Source organism: Lipotes vexillifer, unplaced genomic scaffold, assembly GCF_000442215.2.
Source record: "Lipotes vexillifer unplaced genomic scaffold, Lipotes_vexillifer_v1.1 scaffold1110, whole genome shotgun sequence".
Classification (NCBI taxonomy): Eukaryota; Metazoa; Chordata; class Mammalia; order Artiodactyla; family Lipotidae; genus Lipotes; species Lipotes vexillifer.
In genome coordinates, this window is record NW_006769495.1 from 58,540 (window position 1) to 80,144 (window position 21,605).

At 35.9% G+C, this 21,605-nt stretch overlaps 1 protein-coding gene across 1 annotated transcript in view; it reads right to left on the reverse strand.

The window, feature by feature from the left end:
• MKLN1 (muskelin 1) overlaps positions 1 to 21,605 on the reverse strand; it is a 184,713-nt gene that overhangs the window by 27,592 nt on the left and 135,516 nt on the right. Inside the window, exon 12 of the mRNA XM_007445636.1 lies at positions 19,160 to 19,289. Coding sequence (XP_007445698.1) covers positions 19,160 to 19,289 — 130 coding nt within the window. The remainder of the gene's footprint in view (positions 1 to 19,159; positions 19,290 to 21,605) is intronic.

Below are 21,605 nucleotides of genomic sequence, written 5' to 3' on the forward strand. Positions count from 1 at the left end.
GAAAGAGATTTTGAATTCTATAAAACGGGGCTGGGTCACTGAGAGGAGAATAAAGGAGTACTGGGCTAGGGGAGGCAAGTGAGAATGTTACATGCTTTCTCTTCCATACTGTCACATTTTACCTAGAAGCAGCTTTGTAGCAGAAGAGAAAAGTGACAAGTGTTGCTTCTCAAAAATGAAAGCAGTGGGCAGGTTTACAATACTCAGGGAGGTAAGACTACCATGTTTATAACATCTGTACTATAAGAATTATAAAAAATTACTTTGATTATAAAGCGGATTAGAAACTATACACTTCCCATTTCTTTGATCTTTCATATACAATATGCCTTTTACTCTGCGTAATGTTGACTTTTGCCTCAAAGTTACACATTTAAATCTTTTATTGGCTTTTCAAACAGCTTTACAGAGTATCATTCACATACCATATAATTCACCTATTTAAAGCATACAGCTTGGGTTTTTTTTAGTATATCCACTATAACACCATTATCACAATCTAATTTTAGAATATTTTCGTTACTCCAAAAAGAAACCCTGTACCCATTAGCAGTCATTCCCCATTCCCTTTCATATCTCCCCACAGGGTCACTGCATCATTTGACATGTCTATCAACAATGCAGCATAGACAGGCAAAGTGAGAGGCTCATGAGATACACAGATCAATTAGGAGGCTGTTAACAGTGCAATGGTGTGGACTGGACAAAGGTAGTAAGGAAATATTAATAAAGAAGCACGATTTCCATCAGCAAAAAAAGGGAGGAGATGTTATGTCAAAAGTACAAAAATCTCTGGACTGGCTTAACAGAGACCAAGCTTGGAGCAGAAACTTGTGAAAAATAAGAGTAAAAATGTTTCACTGGGGGGCTTCCCTGGTGGCGCAGTGGTTGAGAGTCCGCCTGCCAATGCAAGGGACACGGGTTCGTGCCCCGGTCTGGGAAGATACCACATGCCATGGAGCGGCTGGGCCCGTGAGCCATGGCCATTGAGCCTGCGTGTCCGGAGCCTGTGCTCCACAACGGGAGAGGCCACAACAGTGAGAGGCCCGTGTACCGCAAAAAAAAAAAAAAAGTTTCACTGAAACTTTTTCAAGGTATCCAAATATTTTACTCTAAGAATATTCAAATGTAAAATCTCTCAAGGACAGAATTTCTATTACTCCTTAAGTTTACATACCCTTACAAATATAATTTTTATTGCATACTAATGACAATGAAAAATGTTTATATATATGTGTGTATGTGAATTGAAGAAACATAAAAGAACATGCACCAAAAGATAAATAATAATCATTGGAGAGGGGGAAGTTAGGACATTTTAACTTTCTATTATAGAATATGAAAAGTTTCAATATATATTGCTTTTATAGTTATAAGAAAAGAAGAAAAATCTAAACCAAAATACAGAAAAAAAATACATCTGGGTATAAATACTGGGGACTATTAGTAATAAGTGAAAAATTCTCACATATCCTCCCAAATTTCTCATGAAGAAAATTTTACATTAATATTTGGAATGCTGTTATTTAGATGGAAAGGGAATTCATAAAATTGTCAAAAGACAGTTTCACTGGCACTAAAAACAACCATGTTTTTAAATCATTTAGCTGCAAAACTAAAACTAGGTACTAAAAAGTATTTTTGATTTTTTTCTCTAAAATATAAAAATGAAAACTTATATCTGAAGAGTTCCTAAAGATCAGGGGGTTAATTCAAACTTACACTGAATGTATCCATGTTAATGGCCTTCTGCGTAAATTTTGCAAATTGTACTTAAGTTTAATTCCTATTTCCACTCCATTCCACATACAGTAACAATTTAAAAAACATTTCAATACAAAAACCAATAAAAATAATTTTTTCCTCTGATTTGAAAAGATACATGCACCCAAATGTTCACAGCAGCACTATTTACAATAGTGAAGACATGGAAGCAACCTAAATGTCCATCAACAGATGGAAGGATAAAGAAGACATGGCATGTGTGTGTGTGTGTGTGTGTGTGTGTGTGTGTGTATAAAATGGAATACTACTCAGCCATAAAAAAGAATGAAATAATGTCATTTGCAGCAACATGGATGGACCTAGAGATTACCACTAAGTGAAGTCAGAAAGAGGAAGACAAGTATCATACATCATCGCTTATATGTGGAATCTAAAATATGATACAAATGAACTTATTTACAGAACAGAAACAGACTCAGACATAGAAAACAAACTTATGGTTACCAAAGGAGAAGGCAGGTGTGGATAAATTAGGTGCTTGGGATTTGCAGATACAAACTACTATATATAAAATAAACAACAAGGTCCTACTGTATGGCACAGGAAACTATATTCAGTATCTTATAATAGTCTATAATGGAAAAGAATATAATGGAATCACTTTGCTGCACCAGAAACTCACACAACATTGTAAATCAACAGTACTTCAATAAAAAAATAATAAAGTTTTTCATATCTACCTTCCAAAGCAGTCTGGATTTCTCTAAGAAACTATTAAAATGTCCATTTTCTGTAATACTCTAAATCTAATGTGTTACCTCCTTTGTAAACAGAAGGAAAAAAACCCCATTTTTCACGTTAAATGAAGATTTTACGCATTCTTATTAAAGAAAATTAAAATGTAAAAAATTACACGTACACATGCATCAAAGAATTATGGTCTAGCCCTAGGAGGCATTTTAGAATTGAATTTTTACTACTGACAGAAGCTGCTTATGAAATCTAAAGGTTGGGGCTTTTGGTTTTAGACAGAAAACTAAACATTAACTACATTACCCCTCTTTCCCATCATCCCGCTTGAATTGGCAGAAACAATATTCTAGCAAAAAGAAAAACAAAAAAAAAGGTCTAGAGAAGAAGAAAGTATGTCAAGAAAGTATCAATAGATTAGAAATTTTGAGGAATCTTGAGAAATAGCAGTTGGGGTTATACTGACAGGAAATCACAGCCAAGGAAAAGAGAGCCCAACTCACCAGAGATAAAAGATGGAAAATTTCAGAATAAGTCATCAAATACAAAAAGCAGGAGTAGACCTTGAGAAGCACTCCTGTGGGAGAGATTCTAATAAGGACACAGAGGTCTATTCTCAGTTTACACATCCTATAAAAAAGCCTGCATGTACCATGCATTTATACAAAACCCTCAGTCAGTGTCTGATTTAAGGGAGAAGGCTACTGGGAAAGAGACATACAATGCACAGGAAACCACTGTCAACTACCTTTCTTAACTGATACAGTCCTTTATTCATAAATTTTAATGTTTAGACAGGAATCACGTGACAATATGAGAAAAAAATCAGCAATGTAAGGAGAGGGACCTAGATGAACAAACAGAACAACAGGAAAAGATAAATCACAGAAAAGAACAGAACTTAGAAGAAAAAACGCAAACTCATTATCCTTGTAGAGAGTGAAGAGAACATGACATGTGTAAAACAAAAATAAGCTTTCTTAAAAAGAAGCAGAGTATGAAAAGATATTAAAAAGTAAACCTATGACAAAAAAATGAAATAACAAAATGAAAATAAAATGTGCAGAGTTAAAAACAAAGTCAGTCATCTCAAGATAAAATTGATAAATTACCAGAATATATAGCATAAAGATATAGAAATTATGATAGAAGTGTTAAGAGATACAGAGGATAAAGCCATTGAAGTAAAAACTTTGTCTGAAAAGAGCACCAGAAGGAGAAATGAAATAATGTAGAAGAAGGAAATAAAGAAAATTTCCCTGAATGGAAGAAAAAAAGTGGGTGTCCTGTTTGAAAGAACCTGGGGCACTAAGCACGTTTTATTTTTTTAAAAAAGGGGGGGGATTCCCTGGTGGCGCAGTGGTTAAGAATCTGCCTGCCAATGCAGGGGACACGGGTTCGAGCCCTGGTCTGGGAAGATCCCACATGCCGCGGAGCAACTAGGCCAGTGAGCCACCATCTACTGAGCCTGCGCGTCTGGAGCCTGTGCCCCGCAACAAGGGAGGCTGCAACAGTGAAAGGCCCACACACCGCGATGAAGAGTGGCCCCCGCTTGCCACAACTGGAGAAAGCCCTCGCACAGAAACGAAGACCCAACACAGCCAAAAATAAATAAATAATAAATTAATTAAAAAACAAAAAATAACTAGCTTGGCTATTAAAAAAAAAAAGACTTTATATACATATCTCCTAGTGAAACTTCAGAAATTCAGGAATTAAAAGAAAATTCTAAAAGCTTCTAAGGAGGGGAAAAGTAGGTTATTATATACAGAGGAATAAGTATCTAACAAACATTAGACCTTTTATCAGTAACAAAGAATGCTAGAATACAAAATGGAGTAATAACTTAAAAATTCCTTGGAATATAAAAATATTCCTTGGAATATTTCCTGTTAAACTAGCAACCCCAACAATGAGGGCAACATAAAAGAACTTTTGGATCAGCAGAAATATTAAAGTTCATATCAATGACTGCATCTGAAAAGATTCTTTCAGGAGCTATTCCAAGAAACAAAAATGAATCCAAGGTAAAGAATGACATGGGATGTAAGAAATACTGGCAGTGATATATGACACAGGAAAAGAAAAGGAAGCTTGAAAGAAAATAAAGACCCATTAGGTCTTAAGCCTTGTATAAGACATTTTGGAATGAAAAAGTTTTAATAATGCAGAACATGTTCTTCCCTGTAAGTCCAATCACAACACCTGAATTTATACGGTGCACCATTCCCCTCCCCCATCATATTTTCACTGCTTAGAATTTTGTCTTCAGTCAACAATAAACTTCCTCAAGGTAATTTGATCACCACCTCTCACTTCTAGATTTCTCATGAATCTTGCTTTCAAATGGGTTTCCAATATGGGTTTTCATATTGAAAGGTTCGAGGCAAAAATACCTGATATTTTATTTTATCCTCGTATGAAAGTTAGGAGGATATAAATTGTTTGGTTCAAAGACATTTTCCTTGAGTATTTTTAAAGTTTACTATTTTCTTCCATTCACTATTGCTGTTTAGCTGATACCTAGCTCTCTATCTTCTTGTTCCCTGCAGGTCATCTGCTCTTTGTCTCTGAAATCTTTCAGAATTTCCTTTATGTCTTTAATATTCTTAATTTTACTTTAATAAATATGCCTAGGTATGTGTTCCCCCTTATTTTTCCCATTTAGCATACTACACGCCCTTTCACCAATCTGAAGCCTTTCACCTTTTCTGAATTCTAGGAAATTTACCTCTTATTTCATCAATTATTTCAACTTCTTAAATTTTCATTTTTGTCTTCTCCTGGAATTGCTGTTAAGACGCGCAGGCTCAGCGGCCATGGCTCACGGGCCTAGCTGCTCCGCGGCATGTGGGATCTTCCCGGACCAGGGCACGAACCTGTGTCCCCTGCATCAGCAGGCAGACTCTCAACCACTGCGCCACCAGGGAAACCCAATGATTGTTTGTTTTTTGATATTGAGTTGTATGAGCTGTTTGTATGCTTTGGATATGTATGCTTCTTCATATCCTTTGCTTTTCTTCTTTTTTTTACATATACAAGTATCTATTCTCTTTCAAATTCTCTTCCCATTTAGGTTATTACAGAATATTGAGCAGAGTTCCCTGTGTTAAACAGTAGGTCCTTGTTGGTTATCTATTTCAAATATAGCAGTGTGTACATGTCAATCCTAAACTCCCAATCTATCCCTCCCCACCACCCTTCCCCCCTGGTAACCGTAAGTTCATTCTCTAAGTCTGTGAGTCTGTTTCTGTTTTGTATATTCACTTGTATTATTTTTTAGATTCCACATATAAGTGATATCATATAGTATTTGTCTTTGTCTGATATTTCACTATATATTCTCTAAGTCCATCCACGTTGCTGCAAATGGCAATAATTCATTCTTTTTTATGGCTGAGTAATACACACACACACACACACACACACACACACACACACACACACACCACATCTTCTTAGGCCAATCATATGTTGACAGGCACTTGGGTTGCTTCAATGTCTTGACTATTATAGTATTGCTATGAACACTGGGGTACATGTATCTTTTCAAATTAAAGTTTTTGTTTTTTCCAGGAGTATATATACCCAGGAGTGGGATTGCTGGATCCTATGACAGTCCTATTTTTAGTTTTCTAAGGAACCTCCATACTGTTTTACATAGTGGCTGCACTGGTTTACATTTCGCCAACAGTGCATGAGGGTTCCCTTTTCTCCACATCCCCTCCAACGTTTGTTATTTGTAGACTTTTTGATGATAGCCATTCTGACAGGTGTGAGGGGATGCCTCATTGTGGTTTTGATTTGCATTTCTCTAATAATTAGCAATTCTGAGCATCTTCCCACGTGCCTGTTAGCCATCAGTATGTCTTCTTTGGAAAAATGTCCATTCAGGTCTTCTGCCCATTTTTTGACTTTTTTTTTTTTTTTTTTTTTTTTCAGTACGGCAGCCTCTCCTGCTGCGGAGCGCAGGCTCAGCAGCCATGGCTCACGGGCCTAGCCGCTCCGCGGCATGTGGGATCTTCCTGGACCAGGGCACGAACCCGTGTCCCCTGCATCGGCAGGCGGACTCTCAACCACTGTGCCACCAGGGAAACCCAATGATTGTTTTTTTTTTGATATTGAGTTGTATGAGCTGTTTGTATGCTTTGGATATTAACCTCTTGTTGGTTGCATCATTTGCAAATGTTTTCTCCCATTCCGTAGGTCTTCTTTTCGTTTTGTTGATGGTTTCCTTTGCTGTGCAAAAGCTTTTAAGCTTGATTAGGTCCCATTTGTTTATTTTTGCTTTTATTTCTTTTGCCTTGGGAGATTGATCTAAGAAAATACTGCTACAATTTATGTCAAAGAGTGTTCCACCTATGTTTTCTTCTTGGAGTTTTATGGTGTCATCTTACATTTAGGTCTTTAAACCATTTTGAGTTTATCTTTGTATATAGATGAGTTTGAGTTTACTTTTGTTTATTTTTGTATGAGGCAATGTTCTAATGTCATTATTTTACATGTAGCTGTCCAACTTTCCCAACACCACTTGTTGAAGAGACTGTTTTTTGTCCATTGTATATTCTTGCCTCTTTTGTTGCAGATTAATTGACCATTAAGTACGTGGGTTTATTTCTGGGCTCCCTATTCTGTTCCATTGATCTATATGTCTGGTTTGTGCTAATACCATGCTCTTTTGATTACTGCAGCTTTGTAGTATAGTCTGAGGTCTGGAAGGGTTATACCCTCCAGCTTTGTCCTTCTTTCTCAGGACTGCTTTTGCAATTCTGGGTCTTCTGTGGTTCCATATAAATTTTAGGATTATTTTAGAACTTCTATTATTTTACCTGAACCTGGGTTTCTACCACTCATTATTTGCTTTTTGTAAAATTCCAACTAGCTTTTGACACTCAGTGATGTAGTACTTACTGATCTATCTCAGTTGCATTAAGCTACAAAGAATTCATCTCACTGAATAGATCAACCACAATTTAACTGGTTACCTACTGGTGGATAATTAAAGTTGTTTCCAGATTTTTTAACTTTTGCAAACAATACCACAATAAGTATCTCTGTACAACTTATTTTTTATGCATCTGTACAAGTATGTAAGTAGGATAAATTCTTTGAAAAAAATGCATGGTCAAAGAGTATATGTATTTTATATTTTACTAGATATCAACATTCAATGAGTGATCTTTTAATTTACATTTAAAAAAATTTTTAAATGAATGAAGCTGAGCATCTATATAGAAGTTTGCCATCTATTTGAATTATGTTTTTCTTTGAACTACCTAGTTATGTCATTTGCCATTGTTCTACTAGAAAATTACTCCTTTTTTTATTGATTTGTAAGAGCCTTTGTTTATATAGTAGGATATTAACCTTTGTCTCAGCTGCTAGTTTGTCATTTATTATTTGACATTTAAGTATTTTTCCATATGGAATCTTTTAACTTGCAAAGAATCAAACTAAATCTCTTTCTTTATAACTTCTGGGTTTTGTGTCATATTTGGAAAGGTCTCCCAATCCTAAATTATTCAAAACAATTAGACTTATTATTATTTTTTTTGCAGTATGAGGGCCTCTCACTGTTGCGGCCCCTCCCGTTGTGGAGCACAGGCTCCAGATGCACAGGCCCAGCAGCCATGGCTCACGGGCCCAGCCACTCCACGGCATGTGGGATCCTCCCGGACCGGTGCACGAACCCGCATCCCCTGTATCGGCAGGCAGACTCTCAACCACTGCGCCACCAGGGAAGCCCTAGACTTATATTTTTATTTCTTAAGTATAAAACTTGAGTCTACCTAGAATTTTTTGTGATAAATAGATATCAATTAGAGTCAGGGTTTTACTTTTTGCTTATTGCCAGGTCTTAAGTGACATTTCAGTGTCATTTATTGCATAATCTATTTTCCTTCTCTGACTGGAAATGCCACTTTACCATATACTAAATTCTCATATGTACTTAGGGATATTTTACATTATCTGTTGTATTCCATTCCATTAATCTGTACAAAATTGTAGCTTTATAAATATTTAGTAGTATTACATTACCTTTCATTTTCAAAATTGTCTTTAGTGTTCTCAAATGTTTGTTTTTACAGGTGAACTTTAATTCACATTTACTATAGAATAACCTAAATTTTATATTAAAAATGTGAGATACTTTTATAGGCTTATAACTAGCAAAAGCACCCCCGTGAGAGTGAAAGGTGGAAGTTATGCAAAGTTATTATTACCAGTAACGTTGAGAAGAAAAAAAGTACATAATCCAATTTATCAGAATAATGGCACACCTAATATAAAAGATTCAAAATAGAAAGCAATGAAGCCTAGTTACATTAAAAATAAGCAGTACCATTTCCTAGCTCAGTAACTAATCTATATTAATGATAGCAAATCATTAGCTTCAGAGTCTTCTATGTATTGCTGAATTGGCCTTATTTATAGTTAATTCGTAGAAGTCTAAAAGGGTCAAAAACATAAGAACTTATCTCTCTCACACACACACACACGCACACAGATTAAGAAAAAGAAAAATAAAAAAACCTCAATGTCAATAAGCACAATAAGGACATCCCCAGGACTGAAATGAAAATCAGTAAGATTCTGCTTTTAAGGTTTTCACGAAAATATGTTTATAGATAAATCATATCTTGCAGACATAACTTAGCCCTCATTTGTTATTTTCACAGCCTGATAACAGCAAAAAGGAATGAAATTTAACTGTCAAAATTCTGGAGCCAGATGAGGCCTGAAGATCAACTGGTCCAATCCCCTCATTTTCAGATGAATAATCAAGTCCAGAGAAGTTATACAACTTTGCCAAAGCTCCAGAAGGATGAGTGGCAGACTCAGATGAAGAGAGACCAAATCTTCTGACTCTGAATTCACTATTCTTTCAATTATATCAATCTGCCACTATGCTCAGGACAGAATGGAATAAACAGTGGCAGATGTGGGAAAATACAGTCGACAGGATTTAAGGAACACAACAAGTAAACACATTAACTACTACAGAACAGGGATTAGACTGTAAGAGCTCTGTATCATCACTGCCCAACTTAGTATCTGGCAAATGTTGAAGACACAATATATGTTTGTTATCTTGAATAATAGAGATATGAGAAAGTAATCCCAGTATAACAGACTGAGTTTCTTTAGCAAACCATAAAGTTCTGGTGGTGTGACAGACCTTCTAAACATAATTTTCAACTAGTGTTAAACAGAGCTTACATATGGGGAGTCTGCTAAACCCCTTGTGTTCACATACTTATTGCCAAAAGTTATTCAGAAATAAACCCAAATTTTAGATGTGCTGAATTTTGATGTAATTATGTATGTGTTAGACACAATACTAATAAATCCCTTCTTTCCAAGCAGCTGTCAATCCACTGATTTAAATTACAGTTTCCTTCTGAGGGGAACATAAAACTGTTACACTCTAGTTAAAAAAATAAGAGTTGATGTTTCTTCAGATCTTAAAATGTTAAATCTGAGATAATTCATTTAAGTAATTATAAAGAGCAATCATTTAAGATTTTATAGTATCTGACTCAATAAAAAATTATAACAAGCAGCAGCAATTTTATAATTAGATATACCGTCTCTAATTGGTCTCAACGGTTCACACAAATTTCTTCTAAGATTGCAAACAATCCAATTTGAAACTCACATAAAAGCAGTTTTAATCAAGTAACCCACATTACTGAACTGCAGATAAACATAGTAATTATGTGTTAAGTCCATTTCAAATTATAGTAATTAACTGTAATAAAACAGGTTTAGAAGAACAGTTAATAAATAGAATGTTTAAATAAGCTAGAGCATCCATATAATAAATTTGGTATTTTCTCAGAATACTTAATAATGAAGAGGTTTAAATAGTGCCCCGTCTTGTCCTTAAAAGGATTTTGAATGGCTTACATAATAAGTAATAATCTAGTAAGATAAAATTAAAATTTAAACAGACTTTTAAAAATCAGGTAAAAGTAACTCTATGGGAAGACAATACATATACCATAGTTCTGACATGAGGTTTTCTGATTTGTCTAACTTAATCCAGTGAAAAAACTTTTACATCTGGAGTACTGAAAAGATTGAATGTTCTTTAGAAATCCTGAATAAAGTCTGTGTATTTCAGTTGAGCTTTTTTACAGGTTTTGAAAAGCAGAGTCAAAATTATACTGCCAGATGAATATTCAGAATCGTGCTAACAATTAAGGTTAGAACCATATGCTCTAATTCCTAACTTGGGTTTGAGGAGTTAAACAATTTCAGGAGACAATGATCTATAAGCTAAGATCTGAAAGATGAGTGCAAGTTAGCTACATTTTGGAGGTAGGAGGAAAGATCGATAGAGAATTAATATTCAGTGGTCATAAAACAAAGAATTGGTGGCAAGCTGAGGGTGGACACCAAGAATGGGGAACTACCTAAGCTGAGGCATATCATAAAGGAATCTGAGTCAGGCTGAGTTTAGACTTAATCGTGAGGGCAAAGAGGAACGATAAAAAGATTTTAAGCAAAGGAGAATAAAAATCATCAGGTTTATTTTTTTTTTTTTTGCTGTACGCGGGCCTCTCACTGTTGTGGCCTCTCCCGTTGTGGAGCACAGGCTCCGGACGTGCAGGCTCAGCGGCCATGGCTCACGGGCCTAGCCGCTCCGCAGCACGTGGGATCTTCCCGGACCGGGGCACGAACCCGTGTCCCCTGCATCAGCAGGCGGACTCTCAACCACTGCGCCACCGGAGAAGCCCCAGGTTTATATTTTTTAAAAGATATTTTCTGGGAATTCCCTGGCGGTCCAGTGGTTAGGACTTGGTGCTTTCACTGCCGGAGGTCTGGGTTTGATCCCTGGTTGGGGAACTAAGATCACATAAGCCTCGCAGCAGGGTCAAAAAAATTTTTTTCCCCTTATCTTAGTAGTAAATCAAAAGGTAAGGTGTCAATCTACTTCTTTTTCCTCCCTATACACAACTGTAAGATCCATGAAGTTAGAGCTTTTATTCACAGTTGTAACCCTAGCGCTTAGATTATTATCTGGCACCTAGTAGGTGACCAAAAAGTATCTGTTGAATAAATGTTGAAGTGTATGGTTCTGTACTTAATTGGTAACGCAGAACAGCTGTATTCTGCTCAAAGTGTGGAAAATGGGTTGGGGGAGGGATGGGGTACACAGGAAGAAGACGACTAGAAACAGAGGCCAAACAGGTATTGGCAGTCCAAACTAGTGAAATAGCAATGGGAATAGAGAGAAGATGGGAGGTAAAATTAACATGACTTGATTACTGGATAGATCAACCTGTAGGCAGTATTGACACATACTTGTGAAAACTGATATACCCAACAATGACACCAGCCTAAACTAGAGAGTCAAACCATCTCTACTCCTAGAGTAGCCATTAAGTGAGATACAATTTTACTTAAAATATAATTTGGGTCACTTACAGACGTGCAAAATAAGGTGAGACATTAAGTAACTTGCCGTGGGTTATTTGATCAAGGACTGAGATAGGCTCTGGAGAGCTAGAACAGTGATCCTCTATCCTGGCCACTGTTCAGAAACCCATGGGGTAGGAGTGGAGGGTGCACAGGAAAGACAGAGAGAGAAAAGGAGGCTTAAGGAAGAGAGCAGAGAAGGGAAAATGGGAAGGAAGAGAGGGAGGAAGAGAGAAGAGTAAAGGAAGGAGGGATGGAAGTGATTTATGGGAAGGAGAGAGGGAGAGAAAAAAATAAGAAGGAAAAATAAAAAGAAAGTAATTTCAGTTTCACTCTAATATGCCAACAGAGCCACTGAGGTTCCACAATTCTAAGTAATAATGGCAACATTTTTAGGCAGGAAAATTTTCCAAGTAGTTCTAACCAGATACTCAATTCTGCCATAAAAATCCTCAGTTAAAGCACTGGTTGTACATATAGGCTTTGGACAATGCAACTTACAGGCATACTGTCAAAATTAACACTTGGAAAATGTACACTTAGGCAAAAGTGATACTTTCAAAACTTTAATCAGATCAAAACCCTAGCATTCATTTGCAGCAACATGGATGGACATTCTAAGTGAAGTAAGTCAGCCAGAGAAAGACAAATATCATATGATACTACTTACACGTGGAACCTCATGTAACAGACTCACAGATATAGAAAACAAACTTATGGTTACCAAAGGGGAAAGGGGGTCAGAGGGATAAATTAAGAATTTTGGATTATCAGATACAAACTACTATATATAAAATAGATAAACAACAAGGTCCTACTGTATAGCACAGCGTACTTTATTCAATATCTTGTAATAAAGTATAATGGAAAAGAATCTGAAAAACAGTATATATACACACATATATGTATTGGGTTGGCCAAAAGGTTCGTTCGTTTTTTCCCATATGATGGCTCTAGCAGCAGTTAGTTGTCTTTAACTTCATTTGAAACAATTCTGTTAGATTGTGACAGCTGTCATATCAGCGTGCATTTAAAAAAAGACTTATCAAAACTGGTGAATTTCTGTGTAGCCATTTTAACATTTAAGATGGAAGAAAAAAAGCACCATTTCTGGCGTATTATTTCAAGAAAGGTAAAAACACAACTGGAACGCAAAAAAAGACTTGTGCAGCGTATAGAGAAGGTGCTGTGACTGATCGAACATGTCAAAAGTGGTTTGCGAAGTTTCGTGCTGCAGATTCTTACTGGACGATGCTCCACGGTCGGGTAGACCAGTTGAAGTTGACAGCAATCAAATTGAGCCATTAATTGAGAACAATCAACGTTATACCACACAGGAGATAGCCGACATATTCAAAATATCCAAATCAAGCACTGAAACTCATTTGCACAAGCTTGGTTATGTTCATCGCTTTGATGTTTGGGTTCCACGTAAGTTAAGTGGAAAAAGCCTTCTTGACTGTATTTCCGCATGCGATTCTCTACTTAAATGTAATAAAAACGTTCCATTTTTAAAACAAATTGTGATGGGAGATGAAAAGTAATAATATGGAAGGGAAGAGATGGTGCGGCAAGCGAAATGAACCACTACCAACCACACCAAAGGCTGGTCTTCATCCAAAGAAGGTGATGTTGTGTATATGGTGGGACTGGAAGGGAGTCCCCTATTACGAGCTCCTTCTAGAAAACCAAATGATTAATTCCAATAAGTACTGCTCCCAATTAGACCAACTTGAAAGCAGCACTCGATGAAAAGCGTCCAGAATTAGTCAACAGAAAAGGCATAATCTTCCATCAGGATAACGTTAAGACCTCATGTTTCTTTGATGACCAGGCAAAAGCTGTTTCAGCTTGGCTGGTAAGTTCTGATTCATCCGCCGTGTTCACCAGACATCGCACCTCTGATTTCCATCTATTTCGGTCTTTACAAAATTCTCTTAATGGAAAATATTTCAATTCCCTGGAAGACTGTAAAAGGCACCTGGAAGAGTTCTTTGCTCAAAAAGATAAAGTTCTGGCAAGATGGAATTACGAAATTGCCTGAAAGATGGCAGAAGGTAGTGGAACAAAAGGGTGACGACATTGTTCAATAAAGTTCTTGGTGAAAATGAAAAATGTGTCTTATTTTTACTTAAAAACCTAAGGCACTTTTTGGCCAACCCAATATATATACATACCACAGAAAACTGAAACACTTTGCTGCTGTACACCAGAAACCTACACAACATTGTAAATCAATCATACTTCAATTAAAAGAAAAGAAAAGAAAAAACCACCTAGCATTAAACGTTTCAATAACCTTCTATGTTATTCAGGGGGGGAAAAATCCAAATTTCTTGTATTTGTATTATACAAAGCACTGAATAATCAGACTTAACTATTTCTCTAACCTCACTGTTCACATCAACTTGCCTCACCCTCGATCTGCACTAGCACCCCCTCTGTTTCTGGAACACATTAAATTCTTTCCTGCTTTGAAAACTTTGTACATGCATTTCTCTCAGTTTTTAACATGGTTCTTCCTAATTCTCTACTTCTTTTCTTAAATCTTAAAGATTACGTCCTCAGAGATGGTTTCCCAACCTACTCTACCTAAATGGGACCTTCCATGATTCTCATTATTATAGCATCCAATTTTTTTTCTTCACAGTACTTAGAAGGCAAGTGCAGGTCTCTCTCCATTAGAATGAGTCCTTTGAGAGAAGGGATCTTGTCCCCTAGGTCCATAGCTATGGATCTAAACATACTTGGCATATACAAAGCACTGAAATATATTGGGAGAAAGGAAGGGAGAAGGTCAAACTTAAATGCTAGTAGGTGACCAACAGATACTATTAAATTAACCAACGAACTTGTCTGCATTGTGGGATAAATTACCGTATCAATTAAAAATTAAAAAACACATAGCAAAATTGGTGATTCTGATTTTATAAAAGTTGATTATAGCAGTAATTAAGGAATGAATCCACTTGTCTTAGTAATAAAACCACAGTGATGAAAAAATTACCACAATTTAAGTTTAAAAATAGCAGAATATAAAATTGTGCTAAATTTTATAAAATAAATACGTTTAAAAGACTAGAAGGAAATACATTAAAATGTTAACAGATTATGTCTGGATGGTTTGATATATTTTCTTTTTTGCATCTTTCTGTATTTTTCAAATTCTCTACAATGAGCATATTATTACTCTTATAATCAAAACAAAATTGAACAAAAAGAGCAATTATCATACTATGCTGGCTCTAAAGCTATCCATAGCCATGAATGAAACATACTGACCAATTTTGCAAATTACTAAATAATAATACCTCATTTTTAAAAATCTTCAAATGACAGTCATTAAAGTTTACTTATTATTATAGTGCATTTTTTGCTAAATCTTTACCACTATCACTCTGCCACTTTTTCCTTTTAATCTTGGAAGTAGTTTAGTATGGTCAAAAACAAAGCAAAACAAACAAACAAAACCTTCTTTGCACTCCAGCTTCTAAATCCCAGCTCTATCATTATCTAGTTATGCATTACTGAGATACTACTTCACTGAGTTCAATTTTCCTCATCTGCTAAATGAGAATACCACCAATTAGAAGTATTTATAAAGCTCCATGCTTAGTGACTGGCTTTTAGTAGGGTCTAAATAAAGAATAGCTACTATAATCCATCAGAATATTACCTAGTAGATAGATTATAAGCACTCTGAGAGACCATGACCATCTAGCTCCACTGTATCCCTCCCTAGTCTAGCATTGAGCCAGTATGTAGGAGTTTTCAACACATACTTGTCAAACCAATTACTATCTTCACTACCTTTTTCAGGTAGAGCTGCATTAGGATTGTAGGGGATTATTACCTCCATCTGCCTAGTTATTTTAATGGAAAATTAGACTAAATCTTAAAAACTAGAGGAAATCAAAGATTAAATCAAAGATTAAATCATATACCTCCACATTATCCTATGGTAGTAGAAAATAAATGAGTAAACAAATAAGACAGAATTTTAGATAGGATAAGTAATATTATTAGTCATTTCTTATAATATTTCTTTCCATATTTTTACATAACATCACTACCTACTGACCTCCTGTTATAGTAGATGAAGAACTTTATCAATACCACATTGACGCTATCCTCCCACTAAATTTTATCCCAAGTTTTGGTTAAATTGATTGTAGTTTTTGCATTATTATGATTAGGAAAATACTGCTCACTGTAGAGCCAAGAAATGTACAATGATGATGCCTGATTTTAAAAAATTTTTCTTTTCCTACCATGTTCGTATCCTTACTCTTTTACATCAGGTATTATTTACTGATTAACACCTTTTTATTCCAATTGCTCAAACATATCTATTTAGTCTACTTTTATCTGGAAACCTCACTTTTGGTGAGGAAGAGAGGTCTACTTTCCTGTGTCCTCCTGCTCCAATTTGAACTGGATGCTCATAGCTTTGTTGTGCAGGTATCATCTTGGGATGGCCCTTCACTGCTTTCCTGTGTTAGATTCGCTTTTCCTCAGCTCTCAGCATGTTTTCTTTTTAATTACTTTTACTCCCTTTTGTTAGTGTACATGGTGTACTAACTTCCTAAAAAAGAGTGCATAAAAGATCTATCATTTTTTAATCTGTGTGGCAGACACACGATCCAACAGCCATTTCCAAACCCCTTCTCCTATGTACTATATAAAGGCTGGAAAAGCTAATCGCTTGCTTTCCCAGACTCTCTTGAAGCCAGGTTTCACAGTTCTAGTCAACGAAATGTAAGTAGGGAACTTTCTGGGTACGTTTTGCTCTCCTTCCTTTTTTCCTATCTGGAATGAAGACATGATGTTTGAGGTACTTCAGCCAACTTGCTACCATGAGGCTACAGCGAGTTAAAAATAGAAAAACAAAGATTAAAAAGAACCTGAAGGCCTTCATGACATTTCTTGAGTCACTACATCAGTCCCAGATTATCTACATCTGGATTTCTTGTCCAATGAGAGAAAAGATTCCCTATTTTTTAAGCCATTCTTCTCTTGGTTTTCTATTACTTGCAAACAAACACATACCCCACCAAGAAATGTGTCATATCTGAAAATACTATTTCTTCCTTCTTGGCTAGGAATAGAATTCCAGGTTGATGATAATTTTCCTTCAGAATTTTTAAGACCTTGTTTCCCCTTATCAGCTTCCAATGTTGCTGAAAATTCCTATCATTCTAAGACCTGTTCTTTTGAATCTAACCTTATTTTACAGTGGCAGCTTCTTGGATATTCTTTTTATGGCTGGTATGTAAAATTCCACAACGAACAATGATGTGCCTTCCGATTGAGAAGGTTTTTTTTTTTTTTTTCCTAAATTCAATGTACTGACTTCCAAAGGGGGCCATTTATAATTTGCAGACCAACACTTTCCAGTTTAGGAAATTTTTCTGTTAATTCTTTGTTTTATAATCTAGTCTCCTCCATTTCCTTGTTCTCCATAGTTGGAGAAACTGTTATGAGTTCAACACTGGACCTCCTATATTGATTTTCTAATATCCTTATTTTCTCCAATTTCCATCTCTGTCTCTGTCTATTTTTAGGGAGACAGATGTCTTACAACTCTCCTACTTTTTATTTGAACAAAATTTATTTCCAAAAGTCTCTGATCTTTCATTACATTCTATTATTGTTTTATGGATGCAGTATCCTTTTCTCTACCAAAAGTGATCTTGATCATTATTATTTTCATGTACTTGTGTTCAGTGCATCACTCCAGATTTCTGTTTTCAGGTTTGTTTTGATTTTGTCTCTCTCTTTCATAGGGAAGGTCCTAATACAGAAGATACTTAACTGACAGTTCATTAAGAGTGAAGAAATAGGGGCTTCCCTGGTGGCGCAGTGGTTGAGAGTCCTCCTGCTGATGCAGGGGACACGGGCTCATGCCCCGGTTCGGGAAGACACCACGTGCCGCGGAGCAGCTGGGCCCGTAAGCCATGGCCGCTGAGCCTGCGCGTCCGGAGCCTGTGCTCCGCAATGGGAGAGGCCGCAACAGTGAGAGGCCCGCATACCGCAAAAAAAAAAAAAGAGTGAAGAAATAAAATTTAATTGAAAACAGTATATGTACAACTGTAGGCAACACAGTAGGGGGACTGGGCCATGAAAGTAGCCACTGTACTGGCGGCCAACAGGCAAGATTAGACATTTTATGGGCGGGGGGGAGCATATCCCCAAACAAAAGTATCTGGAAATCTTTTTTATGAGGCCATATTTTTCTCCAGAGAAAGTGATACTAAGCTTTTGTAGGAGACACATGCCTAGCATCATGAGAGGAGGGAAATGGTTGGAAGGTCCACTGTTCAGTACCTGGACTCAATTCTATTTTCTACCCTGTTCCCTCTGCCTCCACAGAGCCTCTATTTCCCTCAGAAAATAAAGCTCTAGCCTCTGCCCAATGGGAAGTATGGGAGAAAGATCCTGAGGGTCAAACTACTTCACATGCACTTTTTCACGATGGTGCTATCTTTTGTTTTTCAAAAAAATTCCTCCTAAATATAAACAACTATTTTAAAAAATATATATATATATATATTTATAAATAATAGATAAAAGGAAAAGCAAGCTGATCTAATTTCTCACCCTACTGCTCTAGTTAGGCATTTTAAACCATTGGGTCTTAAACAAATACCATTCTTCTGTGTATACCAATCACAGGCAAAGTGACTACTAAGCAGGGTAACTATGTAAATTATCCAAAATAAGACACTTTTGAGAGTGAATGGGGCACTATTAATAATTATACATAAACTGGGATTATCTCAGGCAAACTAGTTACCCTATCACCAGGAGAATAACTTCCTGGATGCAGAGCTTGTAAAGCTATACAGCATTACCAATGAATTATGTGAAGTCTTCCCTCAGAACAAAGACATACTCTACTATATGTGCCTAATATACAAGTCACTTTAGTGAGGTGGAAAGAATCAGCAAATATAGGATAATACAGTTTTTAAGTTATTAATTCTTATAATCACCCATCACAAGCACACACATAATTCCTTTAGAAATTCACATATTGTCTTTCTGCTCAAAGGAAATCACAATAATAATTCATATAGTATTTTTAAACAGGTTGAATTAAATAGTTTAGCTGGTAGAGGGTTTTCTTCCTCTTAGAATCACTTCAGTTAAACAAATGGGAAAAGGATAAAGAATGGTTAGAAAGAAAAGAAAATGGGATATAGTCTTCTACCTAAAGTAATTAAGACATGAGAGAAGAATCACTAGATGCCTTTACCCATTCCAGAGTCTTTCTTGGTACCATCTGATATTATGTCTACATGATCAGAATCCACATCATAACTAAAGAAATCATTCAAATAGGTCTTTGATCGCTGGCCACCAAATACATATAAGCAACGATTTTTCTGAAAAATAAGAAAAAAAGGGCAAAGAAGAAAAAAGTCATTTCCACGAAGAATTCAGAATGATCCTTTTAAAATTTAAACCTCTAAAAAAGTAATTTCATGAGAGATTCCATGCAATGGAGTACTATACTGGTACAAAGCAGAATGAGGAAGCTCTCTATATACTGCTAAGAGGTAATCTCTAAGATATCCTATTAAAGTAAAAAAAAAGCAAGGTGCAGAATAATGGCTATAGGGTGCTGTCTTTGTGTAAGAAAGGAGAAAAAGTAATGTGTGTTGTGTTTGTTTCTTTCTTCAAAAAGAAACAAAGGAAACTAATAAAGGACAGCTATAGGGGAAGTGACAGAACAGGAAGACAGGGATAAAAACCATATATCTCCAAAAGGATACTGACTTACGGTTTTACCTTTAGAACTATGTATATGTTTTTACTTAATTAGAAAACAAAATTAACTTAAAAGAAAAAATAATCTTTGAAAAAAAGTGAAACAAATAAGCCTATATACAAAGCCTGTATACAAAGATACGATCACACAGAGACACATGATCACACAGAGAAGTAGTATTTCTAGTGATTTTAATTGTTTTTGACTCCCATCCCTAGTAGGCAATATCCTAAACAGAAAAATAATCAGAAAGCAATCTTAAACAGCACTCAGTGATTTTGTTGTTAGTTTTGCTATTCTGTAAACTATTACAGAAAGACAGAGCAAGTAACATATCGTCATTAGGAAGTAGGATTTTAACCTTAAAACATACACAAAAACAAAATCAAAGATTAAATTTTAAAACTCTATGATCTTAAATTTGACTTGGACATATCAGTATGAACTCATGATTTTTCTCTTACTAAAAAAGACATATACATATATGCGCGTGTCCATATATGCAAAGGTATACTGGGAGGTGGGCACTCCCACTGGCTGAAGATAGAAAAAAATTAAGGGATCAAAAAGAATAATGGGGCTCCCCTGGTGGCGCAGTGGTTGAGAGTCCGCCTGCTGATGCAGGGGACACGGGTTCGTGCCCCGGTATGGGAAGATCCCATGTGCCGCGGAGTGGCTGGGCCTGTGAGCCATGGCTGCTGAGCCTGCGCGTCCAGAGCCTGTGCTCCGCAACGGGAGAGGCCACAACAGTGAGAGGCCCATGTACCGCAAAAAAAAAAAAAAAAAAGAATAATGACAGCATTGGATTAGACACATAAAATAAATAAAAATCCACAAGTTCATAATAATACTTAAAAAGAAAAAACTACTGGTAAACTCTAGAGCCTCAGTTCATTAACATGAAAAGGTGATAGAGGAAAAGAATCAAACATTTATATTACCTATCCTGTGTGGTTTACATATTAGGGTAGCCAGTTAGTTAACGAGGATAAGCTTTTATAGTACAATCACAGTTAATAAATGAAGAAATTATGTAATTAGAAAAATGACCATTTTTCAAACCCTACTAAAATCTATGACTGTAGATTAGTCTATGACTATAGTCACTATAGTCTATGACTATCAGTGGCTGCTAAACCCATCAGATAACAAGTTGACAGGAAACTTTATAATTGATCAATCAGGCTGTTAACACCTAAACCCACCAGAACAATTTTAACATCACCGAAAGTATGACAACTACACATTAAATGTCTCTTTATATCTTGCAATCAGACCAGCTGTGAAGTACTCTTGCAACTCCCCTTTTGGCCTGCCCTAAAAAGCAGAGTGAATCTAAATTCAAGCCTCTGGATCTAAATACCAGCTCACAGGAAATACCGAAGATAGAGGATCATGTTAAATGACACCATGAGTATAAAATCGGTCAAACTGAGAAAATGGGAAATTCTAGATTTACCTGCTTTAACAAATAAGTGGTATACAGAGGGAAAAAAATAGGAGAGGGGAGTACTGTTATGGATTAGAAGAAATTTAAGAGCTTTAACAACCAAATGCAATACATAGACCTTTTCTGGATCCTGACTTGGATAAAACAACTATGAAAAGGTATTTTTCAGTATTTTAGGGAAAAAATGCATGCAATATTAAATGATATAAAGAAATCGTTTTTGTCAATACTTTGGTTGGGTTTTAAAATGATACTATAACTATGTTTTTAAAAAGTTCTTACCTGTTAGTGATACAATACGGTATTTATAGGTGTAATGATACAATGTCTGGAATTTGCTTCAAAATACCCCAACACAATAAAATTTAAGAATAAACTTAAAAATCAAAGAAACATTAAAAAAAAAGATATAAGTGGGTTAGATATATGAAAAATGAATAGTCGAATAATGATAACTGTTGAAACTGATAAATAAGTACA